At 41.3% G+C, this 17980-nt stretch overlaps 1 protein-coding gene across 1 annotated transcript in view; it reads left to right on the top strand.

Moving 5' to 3' along the window:
- ABCA13 (ATP binding cassette subfamily A member 13) overlaps positions 1 to 17980 on the top strand; it is a 929477-nt gene that overhangs the window by 271936 nt on the left and 639561 nt on the right. The window contains exon 25 of the mRNA XM_029587089.1: positions 9964 to 10273. Within this exon, the coding sequence (XP_029442949.1) occupies positions 9964 to 10273 (310 nt within the window). The remainder of the gene's footprint in view (positions 1 to 9963; positions 10274 to 17980) is intronic.

The raw sequence follows: 17980 nt of genomic DNA, 5'->3' as shown, positions 1-17980 counted from the left end.
TCTTGCACTTTGGACCTTACTACTGCTTGCCTGCTACCTACCCTGATTATGGTTCATCTCTTAGCTTCTGCCTTCTGCCTTCTGCTGCCAGCCCTGACCTAGCTTTGTTCTCTGGACTTCCTTATTTGCTACCTGCCTTGACCTCTGGTTAGAAATGGACATTCTCCCTTCGCTTGCCCCTAGATCCTGCCTAAGTCTTGCCGGCCATTCGCACCAAGGGCTCAACCTGCGGGAATGACAGTTGGTATAGTTGAAGCTCCTGCTAGTCAGGCCCTTCTTCCGGTGGTTGGTATGGGTCACACAGGTTCGCCTATGTGGCTGAGTCAACCACAACACTGCACAGGGTCCATTGCACTGGACTCCTACTGAGCTCTGGCACCCAAAGGCCCAATCTGCAGGAAAGGGGGTTAGCTAGGGAGAACACTGCCCTATGTCCCATCATAAGAACATATGAAATTGCCATGCCGGGTCAGACCAAGGGTCCATCAAGCTCAGCATCCTGTTTCCAACAGTGGCCAATCCAGGCCATAAGAACCTGGCAAGTACCCAAAAACTAATAAGAACATAAGACAAAATGAAGGTATTGTCGTAAATCTTCGACAGATAACCGTACACAGTTCTTTGCAGCCCAGACTGCGCTGAATGAGTTTTTACATGAAAAGACAAAGAAGAGTTTGCTCTATTACAAACACGGGGACAAAGTAGGGAGGCTGCTGACTAATGTTACAAAGATATAGGGTGGACATAAATATATTATTTCCTTTAAAAATACTGATGGTCCTTTTAAACATACTACCAGAGATATTGGAGATATATTTTACAGATATCAGGATCTTTATCGCGCAGACCTCTGTGAGAAAGAGGCAATTCAAGCCTATTTAGCTAAGTTGCAGTTCCCTAAATTATCAGAAGATGTTTTGCATAATCTTAGTGCTCTGATAACCCTTCAGGAGGTGATGTCAGTGATAAAACTCTTCACCATTGTACAAGTCCACTGGCCAAGACTAACCAGTGAATTCTATAAGATATTAGCCCTCAAATATGCTTGCCTTTGGCTAAACTGTTTGAAGCTCTTTGCAACCCTATCCCATTAATTGGTCCTCCAGTAAGGCAATGGTAATGGTCCTTCTAAAACCAGGGAGAGCTCCCATGTTACCAAGTTCTTGTCCACCCATTTCATCTTTGAATTTTGATATAAAGCTTATGGCAAAAATCATGGCTGACTGATTATCCCGCTTTCTTACTAAATTAATCACACCAGAACAAGTAGGCTTTGTTAAAGGAAGACAGGCAGTTCTCAGTATTAGATGGGTTGGGTCGCCTATGGACTTTTCTCTGAAGTCTCAGTTAAATTTTCTGCTTGTCGCCTTTGATGCTGAAAAAGCCTTTGATAGAGTGAACTGGATTTTTCTTTTTGAGGTTTTACAAGCTTATGGCTTTTATGAGCAATTTATTTTGTTTCTCACTACGCTCAGGTCTAGCGTGCAAGCTACCATTTTTGTCAATGGAGAATTTTCTAAAGATTTTGTTTTACAAAGTGGTTCACGACAGGGCTGTCCCTTGTCCCCTTTGCTTTTTTATTCTTTCCCTTGATCCTCTTTTGAGAGTCCTATGCTCACACCACGATGTACATACGGTTTCTATTGAGCGAGCTATTTTTAAATTAGCATTTGCTAATGATTTATTAATTCATTTAACAGATCCAACTAACTCTTTGCAGACTGCTATTCAGGAAATAGTGCGCTATGCTAATCTGGCAGGTTTTATTTTTTAATTTTTTAAATTTTTTATTTCTGAATTTTCAATACAAATAAAGTATTCATTTACAATAGAATAGAAACTTGATTAGTCATTAAAGATAACATTCTTACAAAGCATATAAACCATAAAGTTATTCCATAATGGCTAAACATATAATCTCAAACTTCTGTCGTTGGGGGGGGGGTTTAGATTTGAGGAATAATAACAACAAATTGAAAGAAGAAATGGTATAGCCCTGAACAAGAGCAGTTAATTTTCTTTAACGATTCTCTATGAGGCACCGTTGGCAGAAAAAGAATCAATAAAATCTCTTAAATGCTCAGGTGCAAAGAAAATGTAACAATCACTCCCCTTCCTTACAATACATTTGCAGGGGTAGCAAAACATAAAAGTTGCGCCTAAAGAAACTGTCTCCTGCCTCATACTTAAAGGCTTTACGCCTCTCTTGAGTGATCTTTGAGATGTCTGGGAACATGCGTATAGTTATACCATGAAAGGGGGTATTTAAATGCTGAAAATACTTAGACATCATTTTGCTAACATCCTGTTCTGCAATTAGTGTAACAATCAATGTAGCACATTCAATAATTTCTATTGCAGAGGATTCAAGAAACATAGTAAGATTATCTACATCAAATTGATTTGGCTCTTGCGGAACATTTTCCCCTCTTTCAGCACTGGTTCTGGGAATGAAATAAACCTTATTTATCACAGGCATATCAGAGTCCAACATCTGAAGAGTCTCCCGGAGATATCTTTTAAAAGTTATTACGGGAAGCTCACCCATAATTTTAGGAAATTTGATCAATCTCACATTAAATCTCCGGTTCCAGTTTTCTAGTAATTCGACACCCTGGACAATGCAGTTCTATCTTTTATTGTTGCCTGGTTGAAAACTTGTATATTTCCTATTTCTGTTTCCATTCCATCCACTTTTTCTTTCATTACTTTCAGTGACAGATTTTACTCAGAACTTTTATTGTTTAAAGAAGAGGCTATTTGTTCCATTCTCTGGTTGCTAGCTCTTACAGCAACTGTGAGATTAGCAGAATGTTCCCATAATGTCTCCATAGTTACCACTGCTGGTCTTATAGGGGTTTCTATATGCTCACCCGATGAAACTGATGTTCCAGTGGCTGGTTCACTGGCTGCCCCTCAGCCAAATGTCTCCGAAAGTCCCCCAAGAGGATTCCTCGTTGGCTCTGGCTGGGTAGCTGCTTCGCGTCCTTCTCCCTGCCTTCCTGAGACACTGACTTCTAGGGATGTGAATCGTTTTTGAACGATTAAAATTATCGTCAGATAATTTTAGAATTGTTCTAAATCGTTAGAGTGCACGATACAATACAAATGCCCCCAATTTATCGTAAGGGGCATTTGTATTGTATCGTTAAATAGGGCACGGGAATTATTTGGGGGAGGGCGGAAACCTCTGCCTCTGGCGGTGTCGAATTTCCTCCCTTCGACACTGCAGCAAGGCTACTCCCCCTGGTCATTGCTGCTCACGGAGTTGTGAAGGTAGTTATGAGCCTCTGTTCAGATAACTGCGTTGAAATTGAGGGGAAAACCATTATTTTCCCTTTATGTTTTGTAGGCACTGTTTAGATTATTTATTTCTCAATATAACAAAGTTCCCAGGAATATAGAGCGCTGTGCAAAACGAAACTGCTCAACAACTCACTCACACAGCTCCGCTCAGGGCGCCATCTTGCCCCCCAGCTGAAAACCATCTGGCAGGTTTTAAATTGAACCTAGATAAGACATAAGCTCTTGCTCTTGGAAATTGGAATGCACATACCTGGGAAGAAGTGTTCATTTAAAGTGGGCTCCTGATGGTATTAAATATTTAAGAATATAAGAACATGCCATACTGGGTCAGACTAAGGGTCCATCAAGCCCAGCATCCTGTTTATTTATTTTATTTATTTAAAATCTTTTCTATACCGTCATTTAGTAGAATACTGTCACAACGGTTTACATATAGGCAATATAGTAAATTGTACATGCAAACTGTTCCAATTATTAGTAATGGAGGTGCCTGATGATCTCGGTAACATTGTTTCATAGTAATGGCTAAGAGTTTAGTGATGATTAATCTGACCTGTGACTTAATATAAAGACTGTTAAATTATACATTTATTTAAAAAGTTGCAATAGTCAAAACCACAACATACATACATAAAGGGGTGGATTTTCAGAGCTCTGCTCGCCGGTAAGCCTATTTTACATAGGCCTACCAGCGCGCGCAGAGCCCCGGGACTCGCGTAAGTCCCGGGGTTTTCGGAGGGGGTGTGTCGGGGGGCGGGCCCGAACGCGTGGCGTTTTCGGAGCGTGTCGGGAGCGTTCCGGGGCGGGCCCGGGGGCGTGGCTACGGCCCGGGGCGGCCCGGGGGCGTGGCCGCGCCCTCCGTACCCGCCCCCAGGTCGCGTCCCGGCGCACAGGAGGCCCGCTGACGCGCGGGGATTTACGCCTCCCTCTGGGAGGCGTAAATCCCCCGACAAAGGTAAGGGGGGGCTTAGACAGGGCCGGGTGGGTGGGTTAGGTAGGGGAAGGGAGGGGAAGGTGAGGGGAGGGCAAAAGGAAGTTCCCTCCGAGGCCGCTCCGAAATCGGAGCGGCCTCGGAGGGAACGGGGGTAGGCTGTGCGGCTCGGCGCGCACCGGCTATACAAAATCGATAGCCTTGCGCGCGCCGATCCAGGTTTTTAGCAGATACGCGCGGCTCCGCGCGTATCTACTAAAATCCAGCGTACTTTTGTTTGCGCCTGGAGCGCAAACAAAAGTAGGCCTATTCGCGGAGTATGAAAATCCGCCCCAAAGTGTGCTAGTGCTGTATGAAGATTTTATGTGTTCAGCTATTAGCGTTTTTTTCTCTCTCGCTCTCATTGTGGAAAGGCTTCTCTAAAGAGCCATGTCTTTAAGCTCTTTTTGAAAGTCTTGAAATCTCTCTGTAGTCTTATCTCTATGGGCATGGTGTTCCATAGTAACGGTCCGGCCAATGATAGTGCTCTTTCTCTGGCTTGAGTTAGTTTTGCAGTTTTTACTGAGGGGATGGTTAGGAGGGCTTTGTTGGCGGATCTCAGGTTTCTGTTAGGGACGTGGACGCGGAGTGCTGTGTTTAGCCATTTAGCTTTTTCATCATGGATTAGTTTATGTATAGTGCAAAGGGTTTTATATTTTACCCTGTATTCAATTGGCAGCCAGTGTAGTTCAGCTAGTGTTTCAATTATATGATCTCTTTTCCTTTTTCCTGTCAAAACTCTTGCGGCTGAGTTTTGGAGTATTTGGAGTGGCCAACAGTGGCCAATCCAGGCCATAAGAACCTGGCCAGTACCCAAAAACTAAGTCTATTCCATGTTACCGATGCTAGTAATAGCGGTGGTTATTATCTAAGTCAACTTAATTAATAGCAGATAATGGACTTCTCGTCGAAGAACTTATCCAATCCTTTTTTAAACACAGCTATACTAACTGCACTAACCACATCCTCTGGCAACAAATTCCAGAGTTTAATTGTGCGTTGAGTGAAAAAGAACTTTCTCCGATTAGTTTTAAATGTGCCACAAGCTAACTTCATGGAGTGCCCCCTAGTCTTTCTATTATCCGAAAGAGTAAAAAAATAATTCACATCTACCTGTTCTAGACCTCTCATGATTTTAAACACCTCTATCATATCCCCCCCTCAGCCGTTTCTTCTCCAAGCTGAAAAATCTTAACCTCTTTAGTCTTTCCTCATAGGGGAACTGTTCCATTCCCTTTTTCATTTTGGTAACCCTTCTCTGTACCTTCTCCATCACAATTATATCTTTTTTGAGATGCGGCGACCAGAATTGTACACAATATTCAAGGTGCGGTCTCACCATGGAGCGATACAGAGGCATTATGACATTTTCCGAGTTATTCACCATTCCCTTTCTAATAATTCCCAACATTCTGTTTGCTTTTTTGACTGCCGCAGCACACGGAACCGATGATTTCAATGTGTTATCCACTATGACGCCTAGATCTCTTTCTTGGGTAATAGCACCTAATATGGGACCTAACATTGTGTAACTATAGCATGGGTTATTTTTTCCTATATGCATCACCTTGTACTTGTCCACATTAAATTTCATCTGCCATTTAGATGCCCAATTTTCCAGCTTTACAAAGGTCTTCCTGCAATTTATCACAATCTGCTTGTGATTTAACTACTCTGAACAATTTTGTATCATCTGCAAATTTGATTACTTCACTCGTGGTATTTCTTTCCAGATTATTTATAAATATATTGAAAAGTAAGGATCCCAGTACAGATCCCTGAGGCACTCCACGCCCACTCCCTTCCATGAGAAAATTGTCCATTTAATCCTACTCTCTGTTTCCTGTCTTTTAGCCATGTTCTCCCCTGAGTAATGTGCTTTTTACCCCATGTAGGAAGTCTGTTTCTGACTGCTGACACTTCTCCTCTATCTCCGTTACCAGTTGCCCCAGGGACAATCTTTGCTCTGAATGTTTGCTGATATTTTTGTCCAGTTTCTGCAGAATCTCCTTCCCTTCTTCTTCCAGTCTGTTGAGGAAGGCCTACTGCTCCTCTGTCAGTAAGTGGCGCAGTTTTTCAAACTCAGAAAGAATTCTCCAACTCTGAACCGCTACTTGCATCTTTAGCTTTCCAGTATTCTTGTCTTCATTAGACTGCGATTTGCACGTCTCCAGTTTACTTCTCAACAGACCAAGGCACTGCTGAAGCTTTAATTTGTAGTCCTGCACAGCTTCCTCTATGGGAAGCTTAGTATGAGCTTCGTGATCCTGGGACAGTCCGCACGCCACACAGAAGGGTTTTTCGTCATCTTCACAGAACAGTTTCAAGGTTTCTTTATGCTTCTTACAGAAACTCTCAGTTGATTCTCCTGCAGCCATTTGAAAAAGTAACTTTATCCTTTCAGTCATGCTTGCCAGCTGCCTGTTAGGAATGAGAATTCTTTCCTGGGATGTTTCTCTGCACTGGGGGCAGGGAGGAGTGTGCATCCAGCTCCTCCCAGCACTGTGTGATACAGGAGCTGCAGAAATTGTGACCACATTTTGCAGTCACCGGATTTTTAAAATACACCAGGCAGATGGAGCAGGTAACCTCATCATGGAGATTCTCTGCAGGATATGCAGCGGCCATGGCTGTAAAACCAGTCTCCTCCCACTTATCTAAGGTTCATTCTCAACCTTCATTCCAAACTATTTGCAAGCTTTCCCTGCCAAGTGTAAGATACCTCCCAGCTCACCACTGTTTGGGGCGGATTTTCAGAGCCCTGCTCGCCTAAATCCGCCTAAATCCGGGCGGATTTAGGCGAGCAGGGCCCAGCGCGCCGGTGCGCCTATGTTCAATAGGCCTACTGGTGCGCGCAGACCCCAGGACTCGCGTAAGTCCCGGGGTTTTCCGAGGGGGGCGTGTCGAGGGGGCGGGCCCAATCCGCACGGCGTTTTCGGGGCGGGCCGTAGCGTTTCGGGGGCGGGCCCGGGGGCATGGTTACGGCCCGGGGCGGTCCTGGGGCGTGGCCGCGCCCTCCGGACCCGCCCCCAGGTCGCGTCCCGGTGTGCTAGCAGCCCACTGGCGCGCGGGGATTTACGTCTCCCTCCAGGAGGCGTAAATCCCCCGACAAAGGTAAGGGGGGGGGGTTTAGACAGGGCCGGGCGGGTGGGTTAGGTAGGGGAAGGGAGGGGAAGGTGAGGGGAGGGCAAAAGAAAGTTCCCTCCGAGGCCGCTCCGATTTCGGAGTGGCCTTGGAGGGAACGGAGGTTGGCTGCGCGGCTCGGCGCGCGCCGGCTACACGGAATCGATAGCCTTGTGCGCGCCGATCCCGGATTTTAGCGGATACGCGCGGCTACGCGCGTATCTACTAAAATCCAGCGTACTTTTGTTTGCGCCTGATGCGCCAACAAAAGTACGCCAAATCGCGCTATTTGAAAATCTACCCCATTGAGTTTAACCTTTTCTTGGTTTTTAATCCTTTGTGTTCAGTTTCACTTCTGGATGAAGAGACAGCAATCCTGCAAGTCAATTTGCTTGTGCAGTTTTGAAAGTGTTCGTCTTTTGTCCAAAGATTTCATTTCTTGCAACATTAAGATGAAAAAAAACCCCCCATATAAAAATGAACCATAAAAAACACGTAACAAACCTTCTGCAAACATACAATATGGGACTTTTACACCAAAGGGGAAGTTTTTCAGAGAGCCGCTGAGTGGTGTGGTTAAACTGGTTAACTTTGGATAGTAAGTCACATCTAAAATGGCTAATGTTGCATAAAACTTGTGCGAAGGCAGACAGATTGAGCTAGTAGTCAATAAATATCAGTGTTAACTGCCTAAATTTGGAAACACCTTGGACATACCCTGACTCATTTCCATTTTTGTCTGACTAAATCTGTGTACATTGTAATTTTGTCCAGGCAGATTTTGGGTGGGGGAAGAATATTTTAATAGTTAGATTTATGTGGTTAAAAGTCAATTTTATCCGCATAAGCTTTTTGAAAATTGACCACAAAATTCTATATTTAAGAACCAAACCAAAATTTCACAGTGTTCTTTGTGCATGTTTTTTGTTGTCATAATGCTATGGAACGTTTTCAATCCTAAAGCTGCAAAAAATGAAATCCTTGGGCAAAAGGTTCACTATTTCAAAATTGTGCAAGCAAACTGGCTTGTAGGAGTTTTGTGATACTTTTCCTAAATTTAAATCTGCCTGTAAAGAACAGGGTGTGAGGTGCTCCTTGGTTATAACATTGACCCTCTGCAGCAGTGTGTCGATTACAAAAAGTATTCTGCAACATTAAACAACTGTATCAACAGATGTTGGGGTCCTTTCACTACATACAAGTGGCTTTTATGACTCTTATTATCTATATTAATTTTCTCTCATTTATTATCACAGGAAACAAAAGATTGTGCATTTTTCTTTACCGTATTGGTGCTTTAAGATCTTTCTTTATACTTCTGGCATTGACCTTACTTCCTATGTAATTCCCGTTGTAGACACCTCTGTAATATGTATTTTGGGTGAAATTGTTTATAGAGCATTCTGCATAAAGAGGTATCCGTGTTGAATTCAGGAATGTGGCCTTGGGAAATGAGTGTGTGTGTGTGTGTGTGTTTGTGAGTTGGGGGCAGGGAAGGGGAGTTGTTACTAAGAGAAGTCCATTAGAAAATGAGCTGTGAAATAATTCATTTTTATTCATAAGGAATACTGAATCATTTATGTGGGGAAATGATGTTCATGCGCCATGGGAAAGAACCTGAATTTAACAAAGAGCCGATGCAATAAGGTGCGCTGAACCTGCCACGGGTTTGTGCACACCTATACACACATTTGTATGTGTGTTTTCCAGTGCAAAGCCCTATATGGGATGAATAAGGGTTTTGTGCATGGGAAAGAGCACGGACAAATGTGCTTATAGACCTGCAGTTTTTCTGCAAGAGTGCATGCTAATGGTATGCAAAGAGGGTGATTATCTATTCATGGGCAATGAAGGAAGCCATGCTAGCAAGGAGGTTAGGTTAGTGCAGGTTTTTTAATGTGGCTTTTAGCACCTGAGTCAGGGCAGGAGTTAAGTGAAAGCGCCAGTATAGAGACCATTCTTTTGATGCTTTTGCAGGTCAGCCAAGCGGTGGATGGAACAGGTAGAGAGTAGGCAGCTTCTCAGTGAGGCAGAATTGCCGATCTGCATTTCATGTTCTTGCCGGCATTCGGAGTCCGACCATGAAGGGATTAGATATTGCTCTATCCACCTTCACATCAACTTCTGGACCACTAATTTATTTGGTTTTTTTTGAAAACGAAAGGCTTTTGCCCCAAGAATCAATCACACGTGTTCACATGCTGATGGGTGTCCATGTAGGTTTCTGCGCAGATGTCTGCATGTTTTACTACATAGGGCCATTAGCATGTGTGACTGCGCACATTATGGTGCTTATGTTTGATGTTCACAGATTTTATGTGCATATTTAATTAGCACACACAGCCTTTATTACATCACACGCTTCCGCTGATTTTTGCCGCTTGTGCCAAAAAAAATCCATGCGGAAAAATCAACGCAGATTTCAGCTCTGATCTTATTACATCGGCCTCAAGGAGAGGTATTATTTGTACCTTGTCCCACAGGTGATATAAGAACATGAATTCAGTGTATACTGCCATATGTAATGCTCTCTTTCAGTATGTTATTCTTGTTTTCCTTATCAGGCGTAATATTCGATGTGTCTTCAAACGCCGGGAAATACAGACAAGGGTCTGCCAACCCTCTCCCATCTCATTTGACCTACACCTTGAGGACCAACCTCCTGTACAGCATGAAAACAGACATGATTAGAAACCCAGTGTGGAAGTCGCACCCTCACAGCCTGCCAGCCCCCGGCTTCACATACAACTATGTGTTTGCACCAATACAGGACATGATTGAAAGGGCAATAATTGCAGTGCAGACTGGAGTGGAAGCCTTTGAACCAGAAGTCCAGGTGCAGCCAATGCCTTATCCATGCCACGTCAGTGATCAGTAAGCACCTTTTTGACATTTAATCAAGTTTTTTTGTTTTTTTTTTATGGTTCTGGTTTTCTAAAGAATACAATGTTTTTCTTCCTTCTTCTTAATTTTTTGTGGTGAAAAATGCTAGCTTATTATCTGGACGATACAGAAAGAAGCGCGGTAGAGCCGGCAAACGTCCAGTCTCCCGACGCGCACAGGCCAGTGTCCTGGGTGCGCGATTCAGTATCAGCCCACATGCAAATGAAGGTCCGTGGTAAAAGGAGGCGCTAGGGACACTAGCGCATCCCTAGCGCCTCCTTTTTAACAGAAGCGGCAGCTGTCAGTGGGTTTGACAGCCGACACTCAATTTTACTGGCATCGGTTCTCGAACCCGCTCACAACCACAGGTTCGGAAAACACGCTGGCTAAATTGAGCGTCCGTCTTCCAACCCATGGGCCATGGGCAGATTTTAAATTTTTATTTTTTAAATTTTTTATTTTGTCTTATTTTTTTCTTCTTTTCTGTACACTTTCCCGGTGTTGGCCGAAAATAACACCTGCCAAATTTCTGAAAGTAAAATGTGCGGCTTTGCTGCATATTTTGCTTTCTGTATTACGCGGGAATGACTAATAGGCCCATCAGCATGCATTTGCATGTTATGGGTGCTATTAGTTTCAGAGGGGTTGGCCGTGCGTTTTCAACGCGCTATTACCCCTTACTGTATAAGGGGTAAAAATAGCGTGTTGAAAACGCATGGCCAAACGCGGGCTAACAGTGTGCTCCACCGAAGCGCACTTTACTGTATCGGCCCGTATGTAACTAGTCAACTTTTAGATTCAAATTATGATAGCTGATGTGTAACATACTTTTTATCTTTCTAGTCAAGGTCTATATTTGATCATTCTGAGATATTTACAAAGCTAATTTAGGGGAGAAGCTACAAAAAGAAGAATGACTCTTCTGCAGAATTACCATTAACTGGAATAATTGTCTTCCAATTTACTCTAGGGACAGGCATAACTGAGGAAGCCCTTAGGGGGTCAAGCTGAACAAGCATGATAGGAATCTTGTTTATATTTTCATCTGTAAGAATTAGGAGTAAATGAAATTGAAGCTCATAGTGCATTTTTTCTATGTTTTCATCTTTTCAGTATTACATTTAATAATTGCATATTTAATTTGGAACTTAGGGAGTTATTTATGAATCCACCCCCCCATTTATGATATAGTCTTTTGTGGAAAAAGATTTGATATAGTACTCTATCTCAACATAATCTGCAATAAGCCAATTCAGGTGGCCATTGCATTCATGTTCCACCAATTCACTAATAACCCATCCCACTCTCTGCCCTCAACCAGTCCCTTTTTTTTGGTAAAGATATGCAAATATTTTCCAATGAAAGCAAAACCAAATAAATTTGCAGGAAATAATTAGTTTGCCATCTGTCTGGAGGATGATGCCAAAGTGAATGGCTGTAGATAGGCCAAGGCCTGGGCCCTAGGTTTACATTTGGTGAGTGGGAGGGGGTTTCCAGGGCTATGGGAAGCCTGTTTTTTTAAATATCACAAATACAAAAATACCTGAACATTTTTGGATATTTTTGTAGGAGGCCATTTTCTGGAACAAACAGAATGGCCTCATCCATTGCATTTTGTGCTTCATTTTAATCAAATTCACATCCTTATCTGGCATATGGTACATTTTCTCCTGGTACAATTAGGGGTAGATTTTCAAAGGGGTACGCGTGTAGAATACGCGCGTACCCCCCGAAAATCTACCCCAAACCTTCCTGCGCGCGCCGAGCCTATTTTGCATAGGCTCGGCGGCGCGCGCAAGAACACGTGACGCGCGTAAGTCCCGGGGCTTGCATGGAGAGGCGTGCCGGGGGTGTGGCGGGGGGCTTGGCGGTCGTGACGCGGCGTTTCGGGGGTGTGGCGCAGGTGAAGCGACGTTTCGGGGGTGGTGCCGCGGGCGTGGTTTCGGCCCGGGGTGTTCCGGGGGCATGGCTGTGCCCTCCGGAACAGCCCCCGGGTCGGGTGATGGCTGCACGGCTCGGCGTGTGCAGGCTGCCCAAAATCGGCAGCCTTGTGCGCGCCGATCCCGGATTTTAATGGATACACGCGGCTACGCGCGTATCTATTGAAATCCCGCGTACTCTTGTTCGCGCCTGGTGCGTGAACAAGAGTACGTGCTCGCACAAAATTATAAAATCTACCCCTCAATGCAGAAAAAATAAACCAAATCTGATACACATTAAAAAAACAGAATATTTCAGAAATCACAGTCCAGCTCCCTTCTGCAAATACTAGGGGTTTCTTCCTCCGCTACCTCTAATTTTGAGGCACTTTTTGAAGAATGGGAGTCTCACCTGGTTTTTCCTTTATGGGTAGCTGCAATTTGGTGTACAGATCTTTGTGGTCCAGTGGCTGAACTGGAACTCTCTCCCGGACAAATACAGGTAAGCTCCAGTTGATAGTCTATTGAGCAGCTGCCACTCTGTTGAGCAACTTAAAAGTAGATTCTCCTGATCTGCCATTCCTTATACTGACTCCAACTAGAATTCCACCTTCAAATACTCAAGGCAAATCTTCAGTGAAATGCAAGGACTATGGGACTAATTTCACTTTTATTACTTATTTAAAAAAATGATATCCCATTCCATTCATAACTATGGGCAAGTATCATCAATATTACTCTTCACTGCTTTTGATTATCTTAATCTCAGTCTCTTCCTTGGAGCTCAAGACATTTTCCTTCTTCTGGAAGACCTGAGGTCAGTGACTGAGCCTCAGCTACCTTCCTAGCATGGAAGGCTGGATAAAAGAACATGAGCCAAAGTGGCCTCATGAGTTTTGTTAAACACAATCATCTAAAGACACTTGGGATATGCAGAGGTAAGATTTCCATTTCTGGGATGTTTTTTTTTTTCATTTTGTGAGGGGCACTTTGGGATTTGGTTTGTTTAATGTTTATTTTGATTCAGTTCATTTGCCATACCAGTATAAATATTAAATTAAGAAACAATACACAAATAAACAAACAAAACAAAATGCTCCTCCAGCACCTTCTGCTACTTTTTGCCAACCCCTTACCCTTTCCATAGTTCCGTAGTCGGTGAAAGAGGCAGGAGCAAGTCCCAGTCACATCTGTTCTGCTAGGTCCTCTTTAAAAATGCCGGTGCCGGTAGGTGCTACTTTGTTTTACAGCCACAGTCAGAAATTAAATTTTAATATTTGATGGGAGGGACACCACACGCCTCTATGACCAGGACTTTTTTTTAATGTTGGGGGAATCAGGAGCTATAGTATAATTGCTTTTTAAATATTTTTTTTTTGGGGGGGGGGGTGGAGGGGAGGATAGGGCCTCATGGTCCAAAAGGTTTTTTGGTTTGTTTTTTTTTAAATTTAACTGATTATATTCTGAATCTATCCAGTTAGGGTTAAAGTTATCCAGGTAAATTGACCCTATATATCCAGTAGGACTGCTAATGTTATAATTTTAGCTGTACATATTCAGTAGGATATTTGTCCAGCTAAATATTTGAGTAAAGGTATTTGGGTGAATTTCCTTAAATAACTTTGCCACTTGCTGGTATACTGAATATGAGCCTTTTTTTTTTTTTTTTTTAATAATTCTCTCTTTATTAAGCATTTCAATATTACAACATAAAACATGTCTCTTTATATAATATAGGCAGTCTTGTGTACAGTTTACATAATCCCAAGGAAAAATAAAAAAAATAATAATAAACATTACTTGCCTCAGAAGTACCATATAATTGGTGGACCATTTAAGGAAAAACAAAAAGAAGTTATAGACAACTAGAATCAAAGGAGAGGTAGTTATTTTAATTTACTTTCCGGCCCTACTCAGCTGCTATTTTTGATCCAAATATACCTCAGCTTTATCTCTTAAGAAAATTTCAAGGTGGGATGGCTCAGAAAAAATAAATTTCTTGCCTTGAAAATTAATAAAATATCTGGACGGAAATTTCAAATAAAAAGTTGCCCCAATCTCTAGGGTTTTATTTTTCAAGGCTAATTGCCTTCTACGAGCCTGTGTAGGCTTAGAGACGTCAGGGAAAACAAATATTTTCTGGCCACAGAAAGGTAAATCCTTGTTTTTAAAGAATTTTTCAAATTCAAGTTCTTTCTCTTTTTCCAGGGAAAAAGAGACAAACAATGTTGCTCTTTTATGTATGATATCAATAGACTCTTCTAGAAATGTTGATATACCTGAGCTATTCTCCTCTACCCTGCCTGGTGTGCTATTAGGCTGGGTAGAAAAATAAAAGATTTTAGATATGGATTGAATCTCAATTTCTTCATATACTAAATTTTCTCGTAAAAACTTCACAAACATTTCGTACGGAGATAGCAATCTTGTTATTGGGAAATTTAACAAATCGTAAGTTCTTAATTCTTATCAAATTCTTAATATTTTCTAACTCTGTATGTAACATCAGACTATCAGTTATATTCATACTCTCAGCATTCTGAACATTTCTGTACTTTCATGGACAGAGTTTTAACAGAGGATTCTATCTCAGTCAGTCTTTTTCCCTGATCTTGAATAGATAATCTGTTGACATTCACTAAAGAAGAAAGAGAAGAATTCACCTGTGATAAATTTGAGTCTTGCTTTACCAGCATTCTCTATAAGTCTTCAAGTGTAACATTGGATGAATCTACAGTGTTCACCTGAGAATTTCCAATGTGTACAGTGGGGGTTCCATTCTCTGCTTCTTGATGTTGCAAGTTGAAGCAGGATGTTATAGCAAAACCCACCAAAGGAGAATTTAATTCTCAATCACTTATGTTTGCTAGTTCACTTCCAAAGAAACTTCCTCCCTCTGTTGCACCTGGAGGTTGAGGAGGTGTTGGACCGTTGACAGGGAGATATCCAAAATGTCACAAGCGCAGTCCTCTTGTGGCATGTTGTGCCTGTTAACATGGGTGTCCATCGGGCCCATCCTATAAGTGGCAGGGGATAAGGTAACAATCTTTGCCTTTCTTTTACAACCCATAAAAATCAATAAGGCAAATTCGGTCCCACGGACCCTGGATGATGACGTCGACTCACGGCTTGGGTCTCAGCTGTTTTTATCAGGTCTCACCAAGTTCATCGATTTCCAGGTAGGCTGCTGTAACCTCCTCTCCTCCACCTCGGGCCCCCTGAATATAGGCCTTTCTGATAATCTACAGTAAAGGATACTTTGGGGACACCATTTTACTGATCAGCACAAATTTACCATAAACTGGGTGCAGAATGCTGCAAATCATTTGGAAACTATGCTGAATCTAGTCAATATTGTCATTTTGTTGAATTTGAGCAGAGGTTTGTTAGTTAAAATCTATGATGAGTACATTTGCAAATTTGTGAATTTATAGAACTATTGGTTTAGTTTGTTTATTGGATTTTTTAATTGACTTTCTACAATCAAATCAAATCAATTTACAATTTAAAATTTAACAAATATAAAAGTAACATCAAACAAAGCTTATAAACAGCAAAAATTTAAAAAATCAGAATCATACATAAAATAAATGGTCAACCATGAATGCATAAAATTATTGATATTATTTAATGAAGTACATAAATGATAAAATAAAATTGCACAATACATAAACTCTAAAGAAAATGGTAAAAAAACAAAACATATTCATAACTATTATCTAAAAACACACTACATGTAAAAATGTAAAAACAGTATTCTAAAAATTGTTCTCATCTTTATGGAAGTATCTGTAGGAATTATCAATAAAAGCTTATCATGAAAGAAATCAAAACAGAAATTAAAGAAATACTTAAAAAAAAAGCCAAGCATCTAACTGCTTTCTAAACTTTAGATATTCCTTTTCCAGCTGTAGCATAAGTGATAGGGAATTCCAAAGAGCCTATGCTAGGAAAGAGAAACTTGTATCACAATGTTTTTGAAAAATAATCTCCCTAGGCAATGGGAATTTCAAAAGCTGCTATTGTGAAGATTGTAAATTATGGTTCGGCTTATGGAGTACAATCAAGTTGATGAGATGGTGAACCTCTACGTAAAGCTTTAAATATAAAACAGAGGATCTTGAATTGAATATGTGAAGCAACTGGTAAATAGTATAATTCTTGCAATAATGGAGTGACGTCATATTTGTTCTTGTCAAATATCTTTGCAGCCATATTTTGAATCAATTGTAACCGATGATTAGAATATAGCGGAAGTCCATGAAGTGCATTACAATAATCTAATTGACTAAATACCAAAGTAGCCATTAATGTTGTCAAATCTGACAAATCTAAAAAAAATCAAACTCTTCAAATAAAACGTAAAAAAAAAAAAAGATTTCTGAACTAGGCTTGAAATTTGATGATTAAAGGTCAAATGTGAGTCAAATTTGATACTCAAGTTAGTAATCTCCTCTTTAACTTCAGTACTAGATCCTTCCATGACTGGAGACTATGATTCAAACACCTTTTTTCTAGGAAACCAAACCATTTCTGATTTCTCAGGATTTACACTAAGTTTATGAGAATTTAGGCACTTGGCAACCTCAGTGAGACATGAATTAAATGCTCCCAGATTCTTAGAATTTTTTTAAAATAAAAAATAGCTAATATTTTGTACATCATTGCCATAAATGAAACATGTAAAACTGAAACCTTGAATCAAAATTGCTAATGGATCTATATAGATATTAGAGTGGGCGACAAAGTGGTGCCTTGCGGGATACCACAAGTAAGATGATGAACATTCAAAGGCTTTTGATTCTACTCCACTTAATATGTCCTCTTAGACAAAAAAGAATTAAACCAGTTTAAAGCTTTATCTTTTATGCCAATGTCAAAAAGCCTTTTAAGTAACAGTTATGACTGACTATATCAAAGGCAGAGGACATATCTAAAATAAAACCTCATAATACATCCTTGCCTTTATCCTGATTTAAACTAATCTCATTTAAAAGAGCTATCAAGGTAGACTCTGTGCTATGTCCTTTTCTAAATCCTGATTGCCTTGGATGAAAAATAAAAGTTTTCTTTAGGAAATTATAAAATTGAGAGAGTACCACCTTTTCAAGAATCTTAGAAAAAGAAGGTAAATTAGAAATTAGCCTATCATTACTAGTAATATCTGGGCCCAAACTTTGCTTTTTCAAGATAGGATGAATTTTTGCAGCCTTTAAATTATGGCCTCTGAGTCTTCTGCTCTGCCTTATCCTGTGGTCTCTGGGCCTTCTTCCTTATCAGCCTTTGCATCTTCCACATAGCAGCCTCTCGGCCTCTTGCCTTGTAGCCTCCAGGTAAGGGCGGCTCAAGGCAAACTGCTGCCTGAGGTGAGGAAGAAGAAAATTCCCCCTCCCCCAAGGCATGGGACAGTCAAATTACAGAGGGGGTTATCCCTTTTGGAGTCTAGTCCTTTGGTGATTTGAAATGCTAGGGAAGGTGGGAAGACAAGGGTCACAGTTCCCAGAGGGGAGTGGCAGATAGAGAGTGCTAGTGATATTCCAGGAAAGATCCTGCAAAAAAGCAAGATACTTGGAACCCATATGGTATTAGGCCTATTGTAAAGTGTTCAAGGTGTGATCTTGACCTTCAGAAAGTGATGAGTATACTGAATTACAAATTACAATACAGTAAACTTCCCATACCAAAACAGCACTAACTGCCAGTGCTCAAAGAGTATAAAACATGAAAAACAACACTGCAAATATTACACCAGGCCTTAAAACACCAATACACCTCCTAT

Source organism: Rhinatrema bivittatum, chromosome 2 (genome assembly GCF_901001135.1).
Source record: "Rhinatrema bivittatum chromosome 2, aRhiBiv1.1, whole genome shotgun sequence".
Lineage (NCBI taxonomy): Eukaryota > Metazoa > Chordata > Amphibia > Gymnophiona > Rhinatrematidae > Rhinatrema > Rhinatrema bivittatum.
This window is presented reverse-complemented; position numbering and strand designations above follow the sequence as displayed.